The sequence below is a fragment of the Castor canadensis genome, chromosome 5 (genome assembly GCF_047511655.1).
Source record: "Castor canadensis chromosome 5, mCasCan1.hap1v2, whole genome shotgun sequence".
NCBI lineage: Eukaryota > Metazoa > Chordata > Mammalia > Rodentia > Castoridae > Castor > Castor canadensis.
The window spans coordinates 96223100-96250133 of record NC_133390.1 but is presented as its reverse complement, the minus strand read 5'-3'; the positions used below and the strand labels follow the sequence as shown (position 1 = coordinate 96250133).

General features: G+C 37.9%; 1 protein-coding gene across 1 annotated transcript in view; it reads right to left on the bottom strand.

Moving 5' to 3' along the window:
• Spata16 (spermatogenesis associated 16) overlaps window positions 1-27034 on the bottom strand; it is a 199061-nt gene that overhangs the window by 9163 nt on the left and 162864 nt on the right. The window contains exons 6-9 of the mRNA XM_074072391.1: window positions 22721-22867; window positions 21553-21665; window positions 14031-14195; window positions 11160-11243 (exon numbers count right to left, since the gene is read on the bottom strand). Of these exons, the coding sequence (XP_073928492.1) occupies window positions 11160-11243; window positions 14031-14195; window positions 21553-21665; window positions 22721-22867 (509 nt within the window). The remainder of the gene's footprint in view (window positions 1-11159; window positions 11244-14030; window positions 14196-21552; window positions 21666-22720; window positions 22868-27034) is intronic.

Here is a 27034-nt window from a genome sequence, read left to right as displayed (position 1 = left end):
CTCCTGAGTGCTAGGATTACGGGTGTACATCATCATGTCTGGCTTTTTTCAGATAATCCCAATATCAATCATATCTTTGTGCTGGAAACTACTGATTTTCTTTCTTCATTCAGTTTGATTCTTCCTAGTTCTTGTTATGATAAGTGATCTGTGATTGAAATCTGGACATTTTGTGCATTCTGTAATGAGACTCTAGATCTTATGTAAATTTCTTGGCTTGGCAGTATTTTTCCTGACATTGATATGACAGGGTAAAAAAGAGATACTGCTTTGTTACTTCCAGGTGAAGACAGAAGTTCAGGTTCTCCATACAGCATCTATGATACCAAACTCCTCATCAAGTCTCTACTGATGAATCACTATCAGAGAAGGGTAGGGATGTCTCATCACAACTCTCCATACGGCCTTTACTGACTGCATGTGTATGGATATAAGTGTCCCCTCTAAAGGCCCATGTGTTGAAGGCTTATTTTCTAGCTATGGTGCTATTAAGACTGGATAATGAGGGTGCTAATTTCATCAGTGGACAATACATTGATGAATTCATGCTGAATGGGCTGTTATGAAGGGTCTGATTGGATGAAGTAGGTCACTGGGGGCATGAGTTTGAAGGGTATATCTGGTCCCGGGTACTCTGTCTTTCTCTGTGTTTCCTGGCTTCCATGAAGTGAGGAGCTTTCTTCCACCTTGCCCTTCTGCTATGATGCTTCTGCCTTGCCACAGGACAAAAAGCAGTGGAGCCAGCTGACCATAAACTGAAACCTAAAACCATGAGCCAAAATAAATTTTTTCTACTTTAAGTTGTTTTTTGCAAGTATTTTGTCACAGCAATTAGTATCTGAATAACATAGAAGGAGACTTGTTATTATTGCTGGATGGTGAAAATGCCAACTCTTCACTAGCCCTCTTTCAATACCATACCAGCAAGGGTAGGATCAGGAGAGAGAAGACTTACCTCCTGGTAGAGCTGAAAGTCTAGTTTCCCTTCTTGGTTTTCTTGGACACACCCTGTTAAGGTGGGAAGATTAGGAAACCCTGTAATAGTCTGGTGAGGGCCAGTCTAATCTCCCTCTTTGGCTGTCATGTTTATTATAGTGTTTGCCTGGAGATACTTAATATCTAAGAGATTTCTGTCTTCATAGGCTACTTCTTTCATTGCCCTTTGGCTAGAGAGAGAGAGAGAGAGAGAGAGAGGACAGAGAGAGAGAGAGAGAGAGAGAGAGAGAGAGAGAGCAAGAGAGTGCTTTTCTTGGGGCTTTATTTGGTCTGCACTTATTGGTGTTTCTGCTCGAAGTGTGGGATGTATAAGGTCAAAAAAAATTTCTATGAATGTGTTACTGTGTCATTCCTTGGATCCCCATGTTTCTATCTGGTTTTTCTTTTTCATTCCACTTTTTAGATTGTCTTATGTCTGTTTTACACCTAACATCCAGGGATTTAGTTGCATGTAATGGGATGAACAGAGAAAAGCATACCTATTCTGTACTCTCATAAGTAGAAGTACTCTATAATGAATTTTTAAAAACATGATCTTTGACCTCTTCAGCTGAAAAGATGTGCTTTTATTTCACGAGTCAGCTTGCCCAGATGATTTTAAATATCTCCATCAATGTGATAAAAACAAATCATCTATTATAAAGCTGAGGAGGCTATCTCTCTGTGAGAGGTCTGGGGAAATAAAAGCTTATTGGACTCCTTTTAATTAAAAAGGAGATGAGCCTAACTTTATCCTATCTCTAGGTTAGAGCTCTCCAACATGTCCACAGCTATCTTTTCACCATCTACCTTTTGTTCCTCTAGAGTTTTTCCTGTACCAGAAAACCATTTTAGCATGGTCCACATAAGTTTTATAGTTTTGACAATGTTAAGAGATATGGGGGCATTTGGGCTTACAGAATTTGTGTGTGCTTTAAATTGCACATTTGTTCCCATCTCCACATGCACTGTTTTAAGAAAGTCATCGTCAGTATGATTATGTAACCCATATGTCCCTTTAGAGTTGCATGTAAAGGCACTTTTATTTTTGCCCTTCTCCAAAAGATGAAAGATGTAATAAGTGTACAATAAATGACTGAATGAACTACCAGTCAATTGCTCTGAACTCTATATTAATCCTAATTTCAATACAGAATTGAAGATGTCTTATGGTTCATTTACCTACCAAGTGGTATAAGCTATTGTTCCATTATTTCTAAGAATTATAAAGAATTGCAAAACTTACTGTATAAAATATATACAAAAGATATTGAACTGCCAAGCACAGAAGACATGTTTTTAATTAAAGGGGAACAACTTATAGAATGAACTGCAAATTTACTTTTTAATTCAAACTATAATTGAGATACATGCTCCTCTCCCAATCAATATTACACTTAACTTTTAAAAGATGCATTTTGAAAAACTTTTGCAAAGATAAAACACTTACAAGGGTGGAATAATATGAGTATTTGCAATTTCTGTTTAGTCATTTTCCTGTATTAGTTTGTAAGTTGGTGAGGAGAGAATGAGCTTAGAAAGAAAGGAAGGTAATGTTGGTCTAAGCCCTGTGTTGTGATGGTAAAGTTTGAAAATTATGGCAATATGTGCTTATAAAATTTGTGTTTTCCTTGAAAGCCTGGTGAATCCCAGAATGCTAATTCAGATAACTCACCAGAGAGTAACCCTCAAAGAAAACAGTAAGAACACCACAGGCATATCTAGACTTTTGAGCTGTTTGCTGGAAGTTGTGGGAAGAGAGAAAACAGTGATCTATCAAAGCAAACCTAAACATGGCATGTCTGCAAAGACGGGATGTTGAGGGGGAGCAACAGGAGCAGTATGGTTCAAGGAAGAGTTGTGGGTGCTGGGATTCAGATTTGGCTAGGCAGCTGCCACAAAACAGTGTGGATATGTGTCCAGAAGGGCAATAAGCTGTGATCTAGATGTGCTCTGATGTTTCTGCCCCACTCACTGCCAAAAAGAAGACTCATAGGTATTCTCCTTGGTTGTCTGACAGACTCTAAACTTGGGCTTGTGCCATTGACTTTTAGCTGTTGCATTTGTTCTAATATAAATGTTTCAACCAATAATTAGGAATAGAGCCTTTGACTCAAACGAGTCTGATTCAAAACCAAACCTGGTACCGCAAGTTTGGGTTTGCTTCCTTGTTAATTCTACAAAGCTCTTTTTCTTCATCTTTCAAAACAGAGATCATGATGTCTCTACCATAGGGTTGTTGCTATCACTAAATGTGATAACATGTTGAAGTGCTTAGCACATACTGAGATCAATAATAATCATTGATAATATTTGTTATCATTATTAATCTGAAATAATTTTTTCTACAGCTTGTTCCTGTTGTGATGGTTAATCAAAAGCAAGCTCCAGACAGGTTATGATAGCTGATAATTTGTTGGATAACAGTATTTTATTTAGGTTCATGTGCATGATGGCAGATTAGCTTTGTCTGCACCTTGGTAAACTCCTGTTTAAAAATGGCTAAGATCCTGGATACCTGCTCTCTAGTGAGGGTCATGTTATGAATTGACTTCTGCTGCAGAAATATGTTGCCAAATCATCAAAGTTTTAGAAGACAGTATTGTCTGCCAACAAAGGATATAAAAAGGTGTTCCCAGTTTTAGAGGCAACGCCAAACACAGGTGGGAAATGAGTGATAAGCCAATGCTGCTACTGAAAATGTTTACCAAATACTATAACTTGGATCTTGAATGTCCCCCAAAGGCCCATTGTTGAAGCTTGGTTCCCAGCTGGTGGTATTTGGGAAGATGGTGGAAACTTCAGTAGGAGGGGGCTAGTGGGAGGAAGTTAGGTCATTTGGATTATGCCCTTGAAGGGATATTGGGACTCCAGCCCATTCCTGTTTCTCTTTTACATTCTCAGCCACTGTGAGATGGAGAGGCCTCCTTTGCCTTTCACTCCTACCATGATGTGCCGTGATGCCATAGGCCCAAAGCAATAGAGCTAAGCTACCTCTTTCACTCATTGATTATCTCACATATTTTCTCATAGTGATAGAAAGTTCACTCCATCCACACTTTGCCTTTTTAGTCAGAGGATGAAGATGTTGGTTTAAGTGATAACTGAAATTCACCATCCAGTTGTAAAGCATTGTACTATGATGGGGAGATGGCCAGAACCAATGTTTTTGGCTTCCTTCCCAAAAGCATCGGCTTTGCTGTATGTCACACTTAAGGATGGGGCCTCTCTTTCAGGTGGATTGTCCCAGGGCTTAGCATCTGCCCACAGTTCTGAGGTTCTGCAGGGCGGTGGTGGAGGCTCCTTTGTTAAAAAGGCTGGCCTGGAAATCCATTGGCACAGACTCAATTCATTCTAAGTACTGCCATGATTTACCCCAGAAACCTGGCCTCTTTAAGCAATTTGTGCCACGGCTCTCTTCCTGTTTGTCCTTACAGTGTTCTTCCCCTTCCCAGCATGGTCAGCAATGAGAGCACTTAGGTTTCCCTACACATCTGTAGTATGCCATGGACAGAGTTGCTTAGCAGTGCCTGGAGCTCACGTTGTAAAGGAATTTGGGGATATGCTAATGAGAAAGCCCATAACCACAAACTGGAAGATTCACAATGAAACTGCAATAAATCTGTGGAGACTCCTTAAAGAACAAGACACACAGGAAAAGCCTGATTGCCGGAAAAACTGCTTTGCAAATGAGTGGTGCGGCTGCTGAATCTTTGAAAAGACAGCAGCCTCACAGAAGGTACTAACCAACCACATATTAGTCAGTCCGAATGGCGGGCCGATGAGTGATAGTGCCGCGTGTGCAATCTCAGAAGAGTTTCTGGAAGGATTCAGGTTTGAATGCTGATGTGGAAAGTAAATAAAATGCTCCAATTTGCTCTTCTCTCTCCATTCTCAACCAACTGACCCAGCCCCATGTCCCAAATTTGTATTCTTCCCTATTTGCTTTGCCTGTGTCAACAGTTCATCAGAACACAGTTGCTTGGTGACATGAAATTCTATCACACTTTCATCTTAAAAGACCAATTAGTATATCAACGAAGGTCATTTCTGTATGATCACAATGAGTATGATTTATAAGGGAAGGTTTTCAGACAAAAAAGGAACATAAAAAAGTAAATAATTTTAAATAAATTCACACGAATGATTTAAAGATATCAATATCATCAATATTCATTGATGCTTTTTATATATTTTATAATACTAGATGAAATTTTAAAGCAGCATTTCTCTCCATGAAAACTTGCAGGTCTGTGATTATATGCTAGAGCATTTCTCTCATTACTTTTAAAACAAAAAGCCAATTTTCCCCATTTAATCTCAAATCAGGAAAACCTAGGCAACATAGCAGAACAACACAGATACTATATGTTATACCAGACATTTAGGCTTTGTAAAATCAGAGTGAATAAATTTTTCTTCTGAGGTGCAGACATAGTATTGCTTAACTGTTTGATTTTTTTTTTTTTTTTTGGCTGTACTTGGGTTCATCACTTTCTGGCTGTATTACTCAAGCAAACTGCTAAACTTCTCTGTTTAATTACACTTTTTTTTTTAACCTGGTGAGGATTAATAAGTTGATATACATAAAGTGAATAGGATACTCTCACATAGTAAGAGGTTAGTAAATATTAACTCTTTTGATGATCTGGCTTTCAAAAGATTCATTCATTCAGAGCTGGGAAAGGACTCAGAATCTTCTAGTGCAATATCCTTATTTTACAAATAAGAAAACTGAGGCCTAGAGAAAGGAAGTGGCTTCTGATTTAATTTGTGGCAGGTCTAATTTGTCTCTTAATTGCTGGCTTAAGGTGTTTTTGTTGTTTTGTTTTGTAATACTAGTATTTCTCTAAACAAGCCTTTGCCCTCTGAATAGAAGATGGAATCTGACCATTGTCACCGGTATAGCCACACTTGGGGTTAAGATTCAACTGACTCTCTTGGATCACTGCAATAACCTATTAACTATTTTCCCTGATTCTATTCTCCTTCAACCTACTTTCACCTTAGTTTCTTCCAGTGGGTTTATGTTTTGCAGAGCTTTATGTCTCCTCTCACTTCACCTCTTGTCTCTTGTTCATTACACCATAGCCACCCTGCCCTCCTTGCTGTTCTTTGCACATGCTGGGCACCCTACCTCAGGGTTCTGCACGTGCTGTTTCTTTTACTTGAAGTGATTTCCACCAGGTATCTGCATGACTTTTGCCCTCACTTGGCACATCCCACTTTTCTATCATGCTTCCTTCCCCCAAGGCATTTAGAGCACTTTCTGTATCTCTTTAGGTAGTTTACTGCCCACTTCAGTAGATGCAAACACTATGAGGGCACTGCATTTTCCTGGCTGCATCTCCAACGTCTTAGGCAATGTCTGGCACAGAAGATGTGCTGGTACATTTTTGATACACGTGGATGAGCAGGGGTCAGTGGATCCTGCGGAATAGTCAAAAGGGTGTGCTTCTTCAGATACTTTTTTTAAAGAATAAAACTGAGCAAAATATGATATTCTTAATTCAATATGCCATGTCATGGGTCTTCCCAACCCAAGAAAATGTACTTTTTTCAAAAACATAACTTGCCTATTTTTGTATCTGCATAGCTAAGCCAACACGAATATATCTTTTTTGAGTTAATTACTAGAAGGGAAATACTCTGCAAAGTCAAACGAAAATAACCTCTACTTTCTTGTAACTCTATAAAGAATATATTTTAATACTGGTGAATCAGGGGGAAAAACCACAATTGTTTCTTTCTCTCTCTTTCTGGGTTCTTAAGAGGAACTTCAAAGAAGATAAAAATATAGACAGGAGGTCAGCACTCATGAATCAGATTTCATTTTGATTGACTTTTTATAGACCTATAACAAAGTGGAGCCCAGAAAATTGTGTAAGGTAATGGGGATTCTGACAGATCCTTTAACAACGTGGAATAGGAGCTTCTGCTATAATTCTGCTGCTTCAGATGAAAATTTCAAGTGTGTTCATTAGGTACAACAGCTGTTTCTATTACAGATAACAGATCTCAGAGGTGGTGATGCTGATATCAACTTTGAGTGAGCTCAGAACACAGTGTAGCTTGTACAATTAGGTTTTTTTTAAAAAAATTTTTTCTGCACACACAAATTACTCTGTAGCAGTAAAAGGAAATTACTTACTTGCTACCGGAATTGTCTGAAAGTGATACGATCATCCTTTGTAGAGTCACATTAACCAAATTAAAAGCCCTTGGGAAAAATTTGGCACCCCGTTCCTTCCCATTCACATCTTCCTAAAGACCTCTCAGGAGCTTCCATTTAGAAAGCTATGATCATTACCGGGCTTTTAATTTGGAAAGATTGGCTGCTTACCAGTGAGTCTTTTAGACACCCAGTAGTTGGGAGCAGTGGCTCTGCTGTGTTGCAATCTTGGAGGCCTGGGAGGCCTTAACTTTACCATCCTGACTTCTGCTTCCTTGAAGTTATGTTTTCCAGCCTGGAACACAGGGTCACTGTGCTGTTGTGCTTGTGTTCAGATGGTTGCCATCCTTTCATTCTCTTGCCAAATGCACAGAATACATTTTTGTTGATAGTGGAATCCCTTCTGCTAGCCTTTGAATATAGGCTCGTTTGTGACTGCTTTAACGGGAAGTATTTGTTGGAAGTTGCTGTGTCAGTTTTGAGAGTAGCCTTTAAGAGGACCAATGGATTCTACCTTCTTTTTTCTTGAAATAGTTCCTCTTGGAACCCAGCTGTGATGCAGTTTGAAGCCTAATTCATACGAGGAGGCCACATTTAAGACTCTAGTCAACTGCCTCAGCTGATAAGTGTCATCTGTTAGCTATGTGAGTTAGCCTTCTTGGAGTCCAGGCCATATTAGAATTCACATGGTTCCAACCCCCTGAACAGAAATCATTCCATTGAACCAGACTCAGAGAGTAGAGTCTGGTCAATCTACAGATTTGAGAGATAGAGTTAATTGATTATTTTAAACCACGAAATTTAGGTGGTTTGTTACACACCAATTGATAACTGAAAGAGGGACAAAGTGAGAAGTCATGGGCTAAGTGCTCTTAAAAACACGGACATCAAAAACAGGAGCTCGGAATGAGGTGGAATAAGGAGATGTCTACAAAATGTAGACAGATGCCAATCTCACTTTCACCTTTCTGACTGGATTCCCTAGAATTTAAGAGTATTATTACCTGTATTTGTATCTATTTATTATTTTTTTTGGCAGCACTGGGGTTTGAATTCAGGGCTTCATGCCTGCTAGGCAGGCACTCTTACTATCTAAGCCACTTTGCCAACCCATTTGGATGTGTAAATATTAATATTTACTGTACAAATGCAAATATTTCCAGGGGAGGGGGAGAAACACAAAGCCAGACTGCAGCAAGCCTTTTCTCTTTAGAGCCAAAAGGTAAATACTTTAGACTTGTGAGCTATTATAGTAGTTGTGGTAACTACTCAATGAGGCCAAGTTAACACACACAACACGTAAATGAATGGCATGGTTGCAACAAATTTTACTGACAAAAATAGGTGGTGTGCTGAATATGACTTGCAGATTTTGTCTTGCAGACCTCCGTTCTACACAATTATTTTTATAGCCAACAGAAACATTTGATTATATTGCTTGATTCTCTTAAGCATTGGATTTGATTGACCTCTGGGTCTAATGCCTTCCACTGGTCCTTCTTAGTCTCCTTCATAGATTTCTCTTCCTGAGTTTGGAATGTGCTCAAGGCTCTCTGTTCTCTTTACTCTATATACTCTTTCTCAGTGAAGTTGCCCACTCAAATGATTTTATTTAACACCAATGGCCAATGTCTAAGAAATCTCTATCTCTACTCAGTCTTTTATTTTTTTCCATTGTTCTCACCCAGGACTTCAGACACCTGTATTTCCCATTGGATATACTGCCAGCTTCCAAGTTGGGTGCATTTTTGTGTCAATTATAAACCTGTAGACTCTCAACTCCAAATCTATCTTTCTGTGCATTCTATGTGCTGTAATGCTGGGACTGTACTCTGTAAACACTATTTCTGCTTTGCCAACTGTTTGTCTCTATCAATAGGGGGCACTACAGGAGAAAGAAAGGACTTACTCCTTCTTTGCTTCCTGTTTACTTTTGTCTCTTCTGAGGTGCCTGTGAACCTTTCTTTGAAAACCTTCTTCGGTCCAGAAACATACATTGTTTTCTGGAGTAGTAGCTGAATCTAGCTTTTCCAAGAGTTGGGGAATTTGTTCATGATCATTCCATTTCCCATTCCTTCCCAGCACCAGTGGATTAGTGCTGCCTCTTCAGGAGCCTGTGCCCCAGCCTTTCAGGGCCCCTCTTTGAGCATAGAGATACGAGGAGCCATTGAGCAACACCTTCCAGCAGAGGTCTGAATTTTGACTTATCAGGGATCCTGGTTTGGTCCAAGTATCTAAATTTCTACCTCTTTGATTCCCCATCCCTGGGAGGTATTACATGTATCCTTTAGTTGGTTACTCCACAGTAACTTATTTTCTCTGCTGCTTTTTAAGTTACCTAATTAACAACTTCATAGTTAACCATCATTTATATCAAATTCCCATTCAAATATCTGGTGCCTTCTGTCTCCTGACAGTACTCTAAAAGAGTTTATATTCTTAGACAAAATCTACCCCTGTGACAGTTTCCTTCCTAGTTAAAAAGCACCAGTTAACCTCTCCCTATCCCCTGACAATTGCTCAAGCAAATACCTTGGCACCATTCTTAATTTTGTCTATTCCTTTAATTCCCATACCCCCTCAGTGGACAAAGCCTACAGCTTTGGTTTCCTGATTATTTCTCATATGTGTCTGCATCCCTCCTCTATGACCGCCACCTTAGACAAAGCTACCATCATGTCTAACCTTGAATTACCATCACCTCTTTATAACTGATTCCCCACATTTCTGTAGCCCCTCAACCAAGATGTCTCAAAAAAACATTTTTGAGATAAATACATTCTGAGACTTCCAAATTCTTAAGTTAAAAGTCCTTCGGTGTTTTGACTTCTCTTGCCTCTGTACTTCATTTAGAAATACCCTCTTCATTTTTTTTTGGTCAGTTTTCAATGTGCCATGCTTTCTTTTCATTCTTGGTGCGGACTGTTACCTCTGGTTCGAAATCTCTCCATCCACCTGGATAATTACACTAACTCATTTAAGTGTTGTATAAATATCATGTTCTCAGAGATGGCTTTCCTGATTTTCCATACAAGGCTATTCTCCTGCTGTTTCCATAGGTCACTGAACATCTGTTTTTTCCTGTCATATTCAGTAAACTTATAAGTGGCTGTCCAGATGGTATGGCCCACCCGTGTAGGCAGCTGGCTATGTTTGCTGTACTCAGCACAATATCCCAACCACATAGTGTCCTTTCCAGCACTGCAGATATTCAGCAAATGTTTGCTGAGTTCTGTTTCCCATGTATATCTTAGGGCCTCTGGGTGTATTTGAGAAGACACATGCTTCTTCAGATGCATGTTACCTCTCAAACTGAAGGCTTCTTCCCTTTGCTCCTTTGACATCTCCTGACAGCAGTCACCCTTTGTGTGTTCTTACAGTGATGCAAGCAGACTGAAGGGTAATAGACTGATCAGACTTTGCTGCTTTGAGCTGGACTGGAGACCCAACATCACTAATGCTTACATTTTCAGAGTGTTACAGAGTCACACATGTCTCCTGAGTACGTAGGCAGGTGCATCTCAGTGTGTGTTGCATTTAAACTCCAGTGACCAATAAAGCAATGTTCCTCCTCCACCAAAAACATCAATGTGAAAGTTCCTTTGTCCTTTACTAAACTTATTGCCATTATTCCTCAATTGACAAAAATGGGGGAAATAGTTGGGGAATGGACTAAAATACTGATGAAAAGGCTTTAAAAATTATCATAACGAATAATGAAGAAACAGATAGTTTCAACAGAATATGAAAATGAGTGTGATCATGAAGAAGAATCATGAAAGCATATGACCACATGGCTGTTGGAAAGGAATCCGACCTGAGGGAACAGCTTAAATAAATCCATATTTGATTTTGGTTACACTTCTGGGGAGAGAGCTGCATTTACTTAAGGAAGAATACAGAAAACATCCAGAAGAACTTTCATTTCTTTTTACCTTCTAAACACATTTGACCCAAAGTGGACATTTTCTTTGAAGATAATGTATCTTTTTCTTTCAGCTCAAAGTGTTACCTTCTGGATTGTATTCCACACACGTTCTTTATCGTTTCTTCTTCCTTCAAGGGTGTCCATAGCATCTGCCATTAGTGACTGCAGCTGTGGCACCAAGATAAAAATTATCAGTGTGGCATTCACACAGAAATAACTTCTCTAAATACACAGATTAAAACCTAATTAAAAAATCATTTGTACGCTGATGATTTTATTACTCATCTTTCCTGCAATGAACACTGCCACCTCATCTTTGCTTCAGTCATTACTATTACTGCAGATATAAAATATGGAAACAATGAAAAGATCCTTCCTGAAAATTTGTAGAAAACATATAGGTTTTAATGTAGGAAGTGTTGATGTTTTGTTAAAACCAGATTTGGGTTGTAAAGAATGAAGGCAGTGGTTAATTCTCCCAGGAAATGGTGTGTAGTACATGAACACGTTTTAGTATTTTCTCCTGAGGCTAATGTATCATAATTCCAGGCATCATGCAAAAGCTCACCAGAGGACAATACTAAAATTGTGCTGCTTTATTGCCTCTTAAAGAACCTAGCTCCTTTAAATTCTTTTACTACTGTTTGTAAAAATTTTGAAATAACCAAGTCCTTTTTTATTTTTAGGTTCACTTGAAAGGCAAGTTTTAAACATGCTACACTTTGCCTGCCTCCCCCACCCCCACCCACAACACCAAATCACCTGCCATATTCCATTGAAAACCCTCCTATAAGTTGGGTGTGGTAGAGCATGTCTGTAATCCTAGCACTTGGGAGCCATGTGCTACAGGCTATCTCAAAAGAACAAAACAAAACCTAACAAAACAAAAATCTTAGATACATGATGCAAATGTGTCTGCAAAGTAATGAAGCTGCATCAAACCATATGATATTTAAAGGGTAAAAGATTCTCTCAAAAAAAAAAAAGAAAAGATACTGGTTCAGATCATGTGACCTCAAGTAGTATGAACCTGAGATAGTCCTTCTGTGGCTTAGATGCTCCAGAACATAAGTGTGTGGGGGGTACAGCTGTCACTCAAATAGCTCCTATTAAGTAGTCACTGTTTATTCAGTACCAAACAAGGTATTAATAGGACTTATTTTTTAGGCTAACCCATACTTGGAAGTTGGAAGCAAAATCTATTACACAAAGAGATGAAATCTTGCAAGATACATACTTTAAAAGTATTTGACTTGTACATATGCAGCCAAATGTGTCTAAATTCCTTCTGGTGGGCATATAAATTATGAAAATATCCCATGAAATCCCATTTTCCAAGGGTTCAGATACTGAAAAATTGTACATTAGAAAGGATGTCAGTAATACTAGTTTCGTGTTCTTTGTGTATATTTTGAAAAATAAGTATTTCTGGGAAGTGGGGGAGGGAGGGAGCCATAGACATGTGGTTGAGAAGACTGAAGTGCAGAGAATTCCCCATATTTTTCACGTAATTCTTGAATGTGCTTTTCAGGAAGACAGATCAACATTTTTCTGGCTTCCTAAATTAACATTTTCTTTGCTTCCTCTTATCTCAGAGGAGTATTAATCATCTAAAATTGGCTGTAATATGCACTTTGAAAGCTCCAAACTTACTGCACTCCTGAATGCTTTGTGAATGGCAGCAGGGGTTCTTCTGCACACAACCATAAAGGTTTAGAAAGTATTATTGCCAGTTTTGACTTTGTAATTTCTTGATTAATAAGACAGATTTCATAGTTTTCATCTTTAGTATACATATTTTTATTATTTGGCTAGGCAGACCATTTAATATGTTTACTCTGAATATCAGTATTTAATACACTTTAAACAGGTTTAGGTGAATATTGAAATTGTTGGCATCTCATTTTTTGGTTATACCTTTAAAAGCTCAGAGAGGGAGGGCTCCTTTAGTTATCTGAAAATTACAGGTAATCGGTTTGGGCTGTTCTCATCCTTGTTATGTGAATTCAATTCAGGTTTATAATTAGTTTTAGCTACTCTCAATTAAAGCTTTGAAGTAGAGTCCTTCCCTGCAACATACTAGGATCTGCATATAGAGTAAATTTTACCTTTCCTTGAATGGGCAGCATACTGTTCAATAATTGTTTTTCAAATGAGGTGCTATAATTTCTAATATTAATTAGGATTATAAAAACATTTGTTTGCAGATGGCTTCTGTGCCCTATTCCTTTAGTTTTTGAGTGGGTCTATAAAAGCCCCAAATGTTTGGCTTTCTGAATTAACTAGTAGGGTCAGTTAAAAAAAAAAAAACTAGTTATTTAAGCTAACTACATTTCCCCCTCAAATAAATAATGTTCCATTGATTTATCTAAAGGTACTGTGTGTGTGTGTGTGTGTGTGTGTGTGTGTGTGTGAAGATGGCAATACTAGGAATGATTAAACTCTAACGACCATTTTGTAGAGTTGTTTTTCTATACAGATATCTCTTGTTCTTCTCACTTTTTTGTTTGTTTGTTTTTTTGGCAGTACAAGGGTTTGAACTCAGGGCCTCCTGCTTGCTAAGAAGGTGCTCTACTACTTAAGCCATGCCCCTAGCCCTTCTCTCACTTTTTCATAGAAGAGAATCATATAATATCATATCTTGGAGTTTAAGAAACTATTAGAATTCCATTTCACTTTAAACAAAAAGCTTGACACACAATACAAATGATCAACCTTTCTCTGTTATTATACACAAAAAAGTTCTTGCTATAAAAAATGGAACCCAGTCAATGTGAGCAAATAAAACCAGACATACCCCCTATACTTTCCAGTTTCTTCATTAGAATGCTTCATGAGGGATGGGTTGTTTGCCTTCAGACTATATTTATTATCATAGTTTTTTTTCAGACCATATCACTCTTCTCTTGGCTCAGGGCCTGGGAAAGACTTAAACAAAGAAAAACAAATACTTACCAATTCCGCCTCCTGTTGACTGATGTCCTGTAGATAGGGAATGGTTGCTAGCTCTGCCATTGCTTGATTGATCACCTGGGACTGCTCCTTCACTCTCTGCAGCTGGTTGAGGAGGCTGGCGTACTGCAACTTCTCCATCACACCTGAGCATGCACAGAAACTCCCCTGGTTTCCCAGTAAAAAGGAAATGCTTTAGAACAAGGCCACAGAAACACATCTCTCCCTTCAGACTTAAGTCACGGCTTGATGTAATATATTTACATCTTTTGAAGGAATTGTGTCTAGTACAAGTAAATGTTTCCTTCATCATTTTAGAAAATCCTCCATATGTTTTTCTTAGGTGGGCAAATATACATAAACGGGAATTCTTTGCAGGACTGTTGAGATGGGTTTGTTAGTTGCTCTGCATTAGGGATCTAGGCTGAGGGGTAAAGAGAAGACTGAAATTGTATCTGTTCTCTCCTAGTGGTGATCTCACTGGGCTGTGTCCTTCTGTAGGAGGTGACTTTATCTACATACTAAATCATCATATGAGCTAAGAGTCACCTACTATCCTGTTTTTATTAAAGACAATTTTTATGTGAGTTGAATTCTGTTTACCCCGATGGCTTGCAATTAGCTTCCAGCTCTGCTTTTATCATCAGTTCTCATTGATGGTCTTTTAAAAAATTAGCATAAATTAATCATACAAAGGGGTTTTATTGTGATATTTATATACATGCATATAATGTATTTTGATAAAATCTACCCCATCTATATTGTCTATATTACTCTTTTTTAATCCTTCTCCTTCCTCCCCTCTCCTTTCTACAATTTTTAGTGGGTTTTATTATGCTATTTTCATACATATATACAATGTAACTGGTTATATTCAATTCTCCCACCACATTTCCTCCTCCCCCTTCTTAATGGTCCCCTTTCCCCGAGAGAGTCCCCTTTTTGCAGTCCTGTCATATTGTTACTTATTTAATTTTATTTTAGGTCTAGATTCCACATGAGTGCAACCATGTGGTTTGCCTTTTTGAGCTTGGCTTATCTCATTTAACATGATGATCTCCAGTTCCTGGATGGCCTTTTACACTGACTCCTGATTTGTAGTAATTCACTCTGGCTTCTAGGGCCATCTCAGCAACCAACATGATCATCTTGAAAGTGACTGCTCTGTACAGTTGGAAGGAGCTCCTCACTCCATGAATGAATCTATTAGCATTTTAACCTTTCTTAAGATGGGCCAATTCAGGAGACTTCACTTCTCTAAAAAGGTTAATACAAATGATAATGCTTGATAGGAGAGACAAAGTTTGTCATGACATTCTCGTGTTGGTCTTCAGGGAAAGGTACTTGTGAGGAAGGGGGCATGCCAGGGTCAAAATAAAAGCCTTGAGTTTCTGCTGATTGGAAGGAGCTAAAAAAGGAGAAGTCTCAGGAGTACTCAGCTTGGCCACTGTATTCCACAGCTTGGAGCTCAGAAGAGGAAGACTGGGTGATCACTGTCCCTTTTGTGGCAGAATCCCTTACGTCATCTGCCCCAGAACCCTAAGCTTATTTGATAACTAAGTTAAAAGAGGCCTGGCTTCACTCAGTCAGTGTTGATGTGTGGTCCTAGAAATATGAACTACCAAGGTGCCTCCCCAAATATTCAGATTTGTCAAACAGAAGTCTGAGAACAGATCACTACATTACAGTTAGTATTTGATGAGGATTATTTTAGTTTGTGAATACTTATTAAACAGAATTTCTTTCAGAAATCAGAGAAAGTAGACACATGATCTCTTTCTTAAGAGAGAGTTTCCTCTGAAAAGAAAAATAGCTAGAAACTAGCATTACTAAAGATCATCTGAACTTCAATTTGAAATTAGAAAGCAACTTTCTGAAATGTCATACTCAAATTTTGATTGGTAGCAACCTCTAGAAGCTGGCATTTTTCTAGAATATGGGAAATAAATAAAGGTTAGGCTCCATTACATTGTATTTGCTTTTATTTTCTCTCTAATACACATCTGTGTCACTCAAATAATGTCCTTTATTCTCACTAATTTATTCTTTTTGATTAGTCATTTATATGAAAATCTATAAATCTATAGGAGTGATGATTACTAATGGTGGATTTGAGCTCCCTTGCTTGAATTGATGAAATAGCTAGCTTTCCATTCAGTTTAAACATGTAGCTAAACAATGGCATTCTGTCAAGTAGGGGAAAGCAAGTTGGAGGAGAAACTGTTTTCTTTCTGAAGAAAAATTGCTTTCTTTGTCCTTTTTAAAAAGAAACAATGGGGCTAGTTGTAGGAAAGTGGTATAGTGACTCAACTCCAAAGAGCAGACACAACTGCAAGCCTGCCCGGGAACATAATCTATTAGTGTAATTTTCCAAAACATCAGGAAAATGAAAATAGTGGAAGGCAACAGTGCTTTGTTAGCTTGATTGTTGGATGCGTAACAAAGCAGGAAGTGCTCCATATGAATAAGATGCTAGGGAAGGAATGCTGCTGACTGCTAATAGTCATCCAACCTCCCCCTTACCCCAGGCCAAAGGCACTTTGTTATCAGGAAGCTACAGACTGATATTTTGTGTAAGCAACATAGGAGATTTTTGAAAGACAAAGGAAGAAAGAGAAATTCTTACCTAATGCCCCAGGAATGTTTAATGGTGTTGCTTTAAGAAAATAAAGAAAATAATGAAAAATGAAGGAATTAGCTTAAACATCGAGTGCTAGCCAAGGCTAACTCTGAAGGGAGACTTCAGGAGCCATCAAAGGTGTCCTTAGCCGCTGAAGAGAGTGTAATACAGTGGTGAAGATTGAAGTTCAAACCTTGCTTGGGTAGGATGAAGGTTAGGTAAATAGTAAGTTCAAACGAAGGCTTCAGTAGGAGAATTGCCTAGATTTAGCAGCAGTTATGGACAAATGTTTGGCAAGTAAGCAGTACAACACTGCTGAAAAGTGTGTTTTAATGTATTTCCATTTGACATAACATATAGAAACATTAATTGCAAAAAGGAGGGGGAACAAACACATAGTTCATTTCAAATGTGCATGTGTAAACATTTTTTATGCTTCACTTGGAAGAAATTAAAAGTAAGGTTTAACGAGGTATTAAAAACATGGTTAGTTAGGTCATTTTTTGGCAAGTCACTCTGTGAAGGAAGCTTCATGCATGGGAAGAGATTTTATTATTTTAACTCTTTAACATTTAGCCCAGGAAGCACAGTACATAAGATTTGAAACTGACAGCAGCCAATAAAGTTAATGAATGGAAAAGTAGAGCACTACCCAGTATCATGTGAAATAATTAGAACAAAAATCCCGAGAAGGAAAAATACATTACAGTAGGGATGCTGGTTGAATGGGTTGATGTTGAGAAGGATTGGAAGTCATCAGGAAAATGGTGGAATATTGTAGTTTATAACTGTTAAAATGCTAGACTCATCCTTATTTGGTCATACATTGTGTGTCTAACAAAGCAGTCTACAAAGACAGCGAAACGTGTGTCAGAAATATAAAGGAAATCAGTGTCTGAAGCACAACCCTCACTAGACCAGGGAAGTCCTTTATCATCTTCACGACTGTGTCTACCACGGTCTCCCACAGGAAGAGGTGAAAATTCATGTTCCCTAGGAGGTTTTTCCACAATTAGTTTTTGGAGTTCAATTTGTACACTTGAATGTTCATTTTTAAAACTGAATCCAGTGTTGTTTTGCATATGTTTTGCCTCCAGCATGGAACAAACTTTTATTTCAAAGAGATGTAATATATCTTAGTAAAAGACTACTGAAACAATATTCTCTTGTTTTGAGAGAATACTGACAGTTCCTGTCCCCAGGATGTGTGAACTTGACTATGTCACTACTCTGACCCATGGTTTCCTCATTGGTAGAATGAAAGTGACACAGTGTCACCAAATTGTGAGAAGCCAATGAGATAATGTGAGGGAAAATGGCCTACATGTTCTTCTCCTGAACCCAGTTCCTAAGTGGTACCTTCTGAGTGCAGCCAGCACTTGTTTAATAAGCAGGACTACTGTGTGCATTTTTCTAAAATGTTTGGATTAAGAAAATTTCTTGATTCTGACATGTTTCAGCGACTTAGAAGCAAGAGTGATTTGCCAGCTTCAGAAAATTTTTACCTTCTTTATATTTAATATGCTTATGTAAATTGTGTTCTATCTTTCTACATGTGTTTTGTGGAGACAAATGCATTTTTTATTGCATTGGAGGAAAATTGAGTCAACCAGTGAAAAAATTCCCTATGACATTGTAATTTAGTAGATTGCCAAATTAACTTTTTTTCTAATTAAAGAAGCCAGGCAGATCTTATAAACTTAATATTAATAGGGTGATTTAATATTCAATATATTTAGGGAAGAGATCATGAGAATTCTTGGCATTGTCTAAATAATATTTAGACAGCCTCATATTTCTTATCATTTATGGGAATACGAATGTGGTAATAATTAGAAATTGTATAGTTGTTTCTGGTCATGGTATTATGCCAAGGATATTATCTTTTGGGTCTCACATAGTTATGAATGGTAAAGTTTTAATACATTATATTTTCATATTCCAAAGCCATTTCCACTAAGGGACATAGTCAAAATGAGTTAAAAAACTGAACACACATGACACAAAGTATATTTCTTAGCTATTAGTCCTAGATGAAAATTTAGATGTCCCAAACAGATGGCTCTTCACCTTAGTGGACAAGTAAAATTAGGTCTTAGTCATCAATATTAAGGATGACTGGAAAGTTCTAAGGCCAGCTCTGCTGTGGGCAGTAGGTCTACGCCAAGAGCAAAAATGACAGCTCTGTGTGAGGGGATCTGACCAGATTGGTGATCTAAGGAAAGTGAGCTAAGGAAAAGAATTCAAAATGCACAGGACACTGTCAATTTTCACATAAGGAAAACCTAAAGACTTCTGAAAGACTTAGTCTTTAGTATGTCAAAGCAAACTAAATACAACATAAATAATGAAAGTTTCTAGGATTCCTCACACTTTATAAAGTGGATTATGTATTGTTGGTCTCCACAGCCCTCTGTGAGGTGAGCATGGCAGACATCAGCCTACTTCATTTAGCTCAGAGGCTAAGTCACTTGCTATACGGTTACACACCCAGAGCATAGCACTGGGCAAAAGTCATCATCCATAAGTGTCACAAGCTAGGGTAAAAATCAGGACAAGGTAAGGCCTACTCATTCAAGTGGAGGGTCTGTAGTATCTGACCAGATAAAGACATGCCTAAGAGAAACTGAAAAATACTGTTGGAACTGCTTGGGTCACAGTTAATGAGTGTACATGCTGGAATAATTTCTAGTCAAGTCATTACTTGCTTCATTAAGCTAAGGTTACCTTTGCAGCCAATTTTATTCAGTTCTGCCTTATGAAGTTGTGGTTGGGCAAATATGAAACCTGGAGGCCAAAATTTGGCTATACTTGTGGTCTCTGGGAACCTTTAGGCTCCCTCACTTTAATTACATTAAAAGTCTTTGAGACAATGTTCTCTAAGTTGTTATGTTCCAGAGAAGGGACATAGGAAAGTTGATGAAATTTCTTGCAGCTAGCAGAGTGATACTGAGATGATTCTACAGAAGGCTGAATTGTTTATTAAGAATCTCTTTAATTATGATTTTTCATGTGTCCTTTTCAGACACATGAAGATATAAATAAATAAAATATATAAAATTATACAAATATATAACTTCTAAGTGGTCAGAATGCCCTTCGAATGGTGAGAAGAAAGGAGATATCAACATGGAAAAAATGCATAGTAGTCAGCTAAGTCCAGCCTGCTTTTACATCATGAGATCTGAGCCAACAACAAATGATGTATTCAGTTAGTGGACAAGTGATAAGGTAAGGCATAAATTTCCCCCAAAGAACAAGGGCACAGACAGTTCACTTCTACAGCCTCCAGTGCACAGGCTCTCCTAGGCAGTCTGTGAACTGAGGAGATCAGTAATGCTACATGGTAAGGCCTCTTGATAGCAAAGCTTCAACTGTTTGTAAGGTGAATATGATGACAATAATTATATGTGTAAATTTCTAATTAGGATGGGAAGGTTGGTGAAGGTGCTTGTGGGTATGTATATGACTAGAGGAAGTTGTGATAAAGGATAAATTGCAGAATAAGACCTCAAATTGACAGTATAGCCAATGAGATTGTTACAAACTCTGCCCCAAATTCATATGTTGAGTCCTAATTCTCATTGTGATAGTGTTTGGAGAAGAGGCCTCTGGGAGGTAAGTAGGGTTAGATGAGGTTATGCGGGTGGGACCCTCATGATGGGATTAGTGACCTTATAAGAAGGGAACCAGAGATCTTGTTCTCTCTCCCTTTCTCTACCACATGGGATCATAGTGAGAAGGCAGCTGTCTGAAAGTCAAGAACCTCATTAGAACCTAACCACACTGACACTTTGGTTAGACTTCCAGCCTCAGAACTGTGAAAGAATAACTTTCAGTTGTTTAAGCCACCCAGTCTATATCATTTTGTCATAGAAGACTGAGCTGACAAAGACAAAGATGGACTTCTTATTAACAGAAATATAAGAGAGATAATTTTGTGGAACACCATTGTAGGAAGGAGCTCTATGGTAGGAAAATCAGTAAAAACTCACTTTTGTATTTCAAATGCATAGAATTACAAATCATGCAAATAGATTAGGCATTTTACAGCTTTTCTAAAATGCTGAATAATGCTAGTGAGCAGGTAAACTGTTGCACAGATGTTAAGTAGTTGTGTGTGATGACACTCTTGGTTCTCCTTCTAAGGTAAGAACATCAAATCAATGATGTAATACAAAAGTTACAAGAAGAAAATTCTTTAAAGTGTCCAATGTACAGGCCTTTTGAAAAGATTAAAAGAAGAGAAATGTGCAGCCTTGATAGCCCGTTAATGAGAAGTTCTCTTTATGTACTTTCAGCACAATGGCTTCAATTTTGTAAAAGAGCACCACATATTTCAGATCATATTTTGGGCATTTTAAGATAAAAAAGGAGAAAAGGCATATTTTTCCTGGATCATAGAAAAGGATTAGATAATTTACCTTATGGCTGTACAAAGATCAACTGCAACGTTTAGAATGGCATCGAATTTATCAGTGTGGGGTAGAGGCGCTAGCCTGAATAGCTCTGAATTCTTGCACAGGTAACCAGATGGTTATACGCAACAGCTCAATAAATGAAGTAGGGAAAACATTGTGCTTGCTAAAATTTTGTTATTGATTTGAAATGAGAAATCCACTGCAACCTTGAATTGGATAATAGGAAGGCATGAAGAAAAAGCTCTTCAAAGAGATATTAGAGTCTAATAAATACTTGAAATTGCAAAGTGTAGCATTGTGATGTTTTAGAATATGAAAGGAATCAAATCATTAGCTAACATTTGTTTGGTTTTGCAAATGAAATTTTCTGTGCAAGTTTCTAAAATCCTCCAACACGTATACTATTTCCTCCATAAGCTTTCCATACTTCTAGAATTCTCTAATACTTATAAATCAGACAAAAATAAAAGACTCATATACCTACATGTAATTGGGTGCTTCTAATAAAATCCAGTATTGGCAAGATTCGCTTCCCCATTGTCTCCATGTGTCTGACTACGTCTTCTCTGGTCAGCAGACAGAAAGGAGTTTTATGTTCTAGAAATTGTAACAATAAACTTTTGTAACATTTTTCCAGACTTCCATTTCACAATGCTTTCTTTAGCAAGCTATAAACAGATATCTCAATGTTAATATGAGAGATGATAGGAAATCTTCAGTATAGAAGCTAGTCCCATCCCTAGGCCACATGTACAGCAATGAAAGATCCATGAGAGGAAGGGCAGAGGAGACATTGCCCTTTAGAAAGTGTCATTGCTTCGGGTTGTTGTGTTTCTTGATTGAGAGATCTAAGAGACAACCTATAACAATCTCTGCAGAGTTGCGAAAAAATGTTGTCATAAATGTGTCTGATTCTTGTCTTGTTCCTCTCAGGTATTATTCATGTGTGCAGATCTCATTGACTTTGAATGTAGCTTGAAGCTGAGATAAGCCTCAGAGGATACAGCACCAGGCAAAACACAGATTCTTAATTATGTGGTTACAGCTGAAGGAATAAATTCAGCCGGGTGGTGAATTCAGTCTGTAAGTTCGTAACTTCAACTCCATGTAAATATTTTCTTGATTTTTGAAAATTTCAAGCAGAATTACCGAACACCATTGAACTACATACTCTTCAGGAGATCTAAAATCTTGGCTAATTACATATGAAAAAAAAATGGAACAGCTGTTAATACATTGGCAGATAAACCAAGTGATTTAGGGTTGTTATTGGCTGTATTTTTTATTTCACATTCATTTCATTGCATAACTGTCTTTTTACACTTGTTAATTGGTCATAAAAGCCTGTGTTCTTCAAATGCCCTATGATTAGGCATTGGTGGTGGTGGGTGGTATGAGATGGCTGGAGTGAAAGGGGTGGATGCTAGAATTGTGTGTGTTCTTGAGGGGAAAGCTTCCCCAAACCTGAATCCCAGGTATTACTGACAACCCACAAAGAGGTTAGGAAGAGTTAATTATAACCCAACAAACATTTTTGGGGACTCAGGCCTTACTACATGCTGGGCCCTGTGATGAGTAAGATCTGACAAATAGTGCATAGTCCCAGCTCTTGTAGTCACAATGAAAGATAATATTAAGTCCAAGTGATTCACCTATGTATGTTGGCAGCTTCCTACTCGAGGCTTTTTCCAAAAATTTCCCATCTTCTTTGTTTTTGAACCCAAGTGTCAAGAGATATTGTTGGGGAGGAAAAGATGGCCAATTAGCTGTCTGAGGTAACATGTGGAGTCCTTGAAGATCTAAAATACGACAGAGAAAGAAGTAAGAGATTTTGTTAGCTTTATTATTTTCAGAGGTTTCTCCCCTCCCCCCTGGATTTAAGGAATTATATTTGGGAAAAAAACAATATTTTATCCTGTGACTCTTTTCAAGAGAATTTGATTTTTTGTTCATAGTTTAAGTCTAAGAAAAGAGAAAAATTACCAAACAAGAAATAAAACACAAGGCTAATTATTCTAGTCACCATGCTTCCTTTAGTTTAGAAGAAAATTTAAAATGATAAATGCACTGACTATGTATGGTAATTAGACTTGGAAATAATTCAAGTGTCATGAAAACATTTCTAAAACAAACTAAATTCTTAATGACCATAACATCTGATATTGACCGAGTACTAGTTCATCCTGCCAACGTTGTAGAGTTTTGTGTGCATCGTCTTTGAGACTGGTGTTGGCTGGGAATGTAGCTCAGTGGCAGAGTACTTGCTTAGCATGTGCAAGATCTTGGGTCTGATCCCTAGCATTGCTACTGCCTCCAATTTATAAATAGGAAGCTGCAAGACATGGGGACCAACTTGCCCAAAATCATAGCCTGAGACTGGGCATAATAGGACTCACACCCAGGCAACCTGATCACAGAGGTGAATCTGCCCACTGTAATCTGCTTCAGGTTTGCCTGGCTCTGCATTACTTTTGGGATAGGGACAAATGCCAGGCATAGGGTCTCGAAGGCCAGATTTACCTAAACAGAACAACAAAGCTTTGTTTTATTGTAAAAGACTTCTCAGATAAAGGTGGATGGACAGAGAGAATTAATAAGTCCTCTCTGCTACTAACAATGAGAGAAAAAGTATAAAGCGTGATACCAAGTGTCTTTGAATCATGATTTGGTTAAAGACGAAGTTTTAATATAGAATCAAAACTCAAATGGTAGTAGTTTAAATTATTTATTGATAATATTTCTTTAGAAAATAACAGACATTCAGCCTGGGGGTGTGGCTCAAGTACTAGAGTGCTTGCCTAGTGAGTGTAAGGTCCTGAGTTTAATCCCTAGATCACTAGTATCATAAAAATATATATATATATAGGCACAGTATCCACTGCATATTTTTATCTACCTCCACCCTTTTGTTTTTTAGTTGCAGAACCCTTTGTTTGAATTAAGGTTTGCTGAGAAGTTCAGTATTTGTTTAGTTCGTTTATTTTTGAGAGAAGTTCTTGCTATGTAGCTCAGGCTGGCCTGGTACTTGCTATGCAGTGCAGACTGGCCTCAAACTTGTGATCATTTCTCTTCAGCCTCTTGAGGGATTACAGGTGAAGGCCACCATGCTTGGCCCTGGTGTCGAAAGCTGATAAAAAGTGGGCTGTTCTGTTTGGAAGCTGCAACAGTGAGCATACACGCTCATCTCTGTAATCCTTCCTAGATGCCCTCCACACAAGAGCTGCCTTGAGTCTCTCCACAGAATCCCAAGTTTTCAAAGCACAGTTTGTAAAAACTAGGAAGTGATTTGGCAAAGTTTGGCCACGTAAAAAGCATATGTCTGTTTAATAAAGAGTCAAAATATAGGCTGATTGTTCAAAGAATTCAATATCACAGGATACCTTTTTAAAATAAACAGTACAAAAACACAATGAGGACTAACATTTATCTGGCACTTCTGTGTAATTTTTTACTCAATGTCCATGACAGACATGGAGCATCATTACGTCCACCTTATAGATGATTATACTGGAGCTTTAAGAGGTTACAAGCTTGTTCAAGAACACACTGTGAACTGATGGAGTGATCAAACTGAACGTCACACATTTGAATGCCAAAGTACAGAGGTTTACCTCTGAAACCAGCCCTATGACAAGTTAGGATCATGGCTATAAAAAAAAAAAAAATCAATGGAGAACATGTTACAGAAGCATGAAAATGCCCTCAAGGAGAAGTTAAAGACCATCTATTTTGGTAAGTGCAACAAACACTCAAGAGTTCTCAGAACCAACAAAGTAATTTTTAGCACTTTAACATGCTCATAGCACTTTTAGATGCTTCTTTAGTCTGTTTTTACTTTACAAAATGCTTCATTTTGAAAGCGTGGCTCATTTCTAGAAACAAGGTAAGAATGTGATTTCTGCATTTCAGTTTCAAAAATGTGAGAAGTTTCTTTACTTTTCAAATCTGCAGCAGATAAGTGTAGACACACCATCTGTTTCCAGCCTAATATTCTTCTACTTGAGTATTGGTAAGGGAAGAATTTACCAGCTCTACTGAAGCCAATATTGCTGCATTGTGTGAGAAGGCAACTGAGTTACCTTAAGATTTGGCATTTTGGTAGTACTATTGCCATAAGTAGCCAGATGCTGGAGGACTCTTTTATAGATAACATAATGTCTTTGAGAAGTCAACTGCTTCTTGCCCTTGAGTATTTGTTGGTTGAAGAGGAGATAGTACTAGTTGTGATACTGATCAGATGGACTAGAAAAATTAATGTTAGCACTATATAGCTAATTTATTATAAGATATGTTTGTAAAATATAAGTATTTTAATCCTGTATGTTTTACCTGTGAGTATTTGATCTGTTATTAATTTCCAGGCGAGAGGCCCTACAATAACTGTGAGAAGTCCTACAATACTGTTAATTTTAGAAAAAAATTAAGTATCACTTTCCTTCCATTTGTATGCAGAGTGGACTGTGATTGTATGAACATGAAGCCTAGCAGGTAGTCTATGACCCAAAATGACAACACACTCACCAGATGTTGAGTCTTGTGTAACATTAATTTGAGTGCTAATTGTTCTCACTTTTGGGCTCATAAACCTCGACCTAGGTCCTAAAACCTTGTGCTTCTGATGGATTTGAAAGTTAATCAGATTATATTGTGCTTCAGTAGAAAAGTGAAATTAATTTCAAAAATGTTCTTTTTGCTCCTGTCATGTCAAGAAAACAAGAGAAATGTCTTTTTAATGCAGTATCAAGACAGATTGTATAGATTAAATTTCTTGCAAAAAACATACTCTCTCAATCCCCTCCCCATTAAGGATGTCTAATTCTTAGGAAAAGGGGCTAGTTTCCCTTCATCAAGTGTGTGTTGTACCATGGAAGGCTGGAACTGACCAGTTTTCAGTCTAAGTTATTTAAGCTGTCTGATCTTTCTATACTGTTGCCCTTCCTTTTTAAAATCGCCTCCCTGGAGTTCAGTGATTCTCAGTCTCTGTCTCTCTATTCTCTCTCTCTCTCTCTCTCTCTCAGACACACACACACACACACACACACACACGCACACGCACACGCACACACATGCACACATACACACACACACACATGCCAAACATGGACTCCTTTCTCTTTTGCCTTCTATTTCAGTGCTCCCCAAAGCTGCCTCTTGCTCACTGACATTTTCTTCATGCACACACCCTTGGGGATTTCTCTGGTCTTATTATTTCTAACTAAAGCTTTGGGATCAAAGCTGAAGTCCAATCTGAAAAATTTCACCAAATTCAAACACACATTTCCAAACATCTACTGGGACATTAGTATTTTGTCATCATTCCAAAAGTTACCTCCAATAGAGCCAATTTGTTCCTCAGAAGTGATTTTGTACTCTCCACAATTTCCCTTATGTTCACCAGCATGTTATGCTATTATTCAATCAATTATTCCGGCTTGAAAATTTGAAGCCACTGTTGACTTGTCTTTCCTTTAATTCCTTGACATTTAGTGAGCTTTAAAAACTAATTAAATCTGCCCACTGCAATGCCTCCCATACAGCCCCTTTCTTTCCCTTATCATTGCCTTCATCTTGGTCAAATTTCTTAACACATTACATTTGGAATGCAGAAAGTTTTCCAAAAAGTTTCACTGCTACCAGTGCTGTTTCAGGCTAACACATCTCCATACCACTACCTGACGAACAAACACTGCTGGAACGTCACCTTTGTCAATGTCAGATCTTTCTCAGGAACTTCAATGACTTCTCCTTTCCTGGCATTCAAGTCTCTCAGCTGTGTGCATCTGCTTTGATTTTTATGTTTTTTTTCAATTATAAACCTTTGCCATCACTTTTGCTAATTTCACTAAGTTGCACAAGTCTGTGTTTATTCTCTTAATGTGTTTTTTTTTGTGTGTGATTTTTCCACCCAGAAACACCCACATATTCTCATTGTCTTTCCATTATTCAATTGACCCTTGTCCATCCAA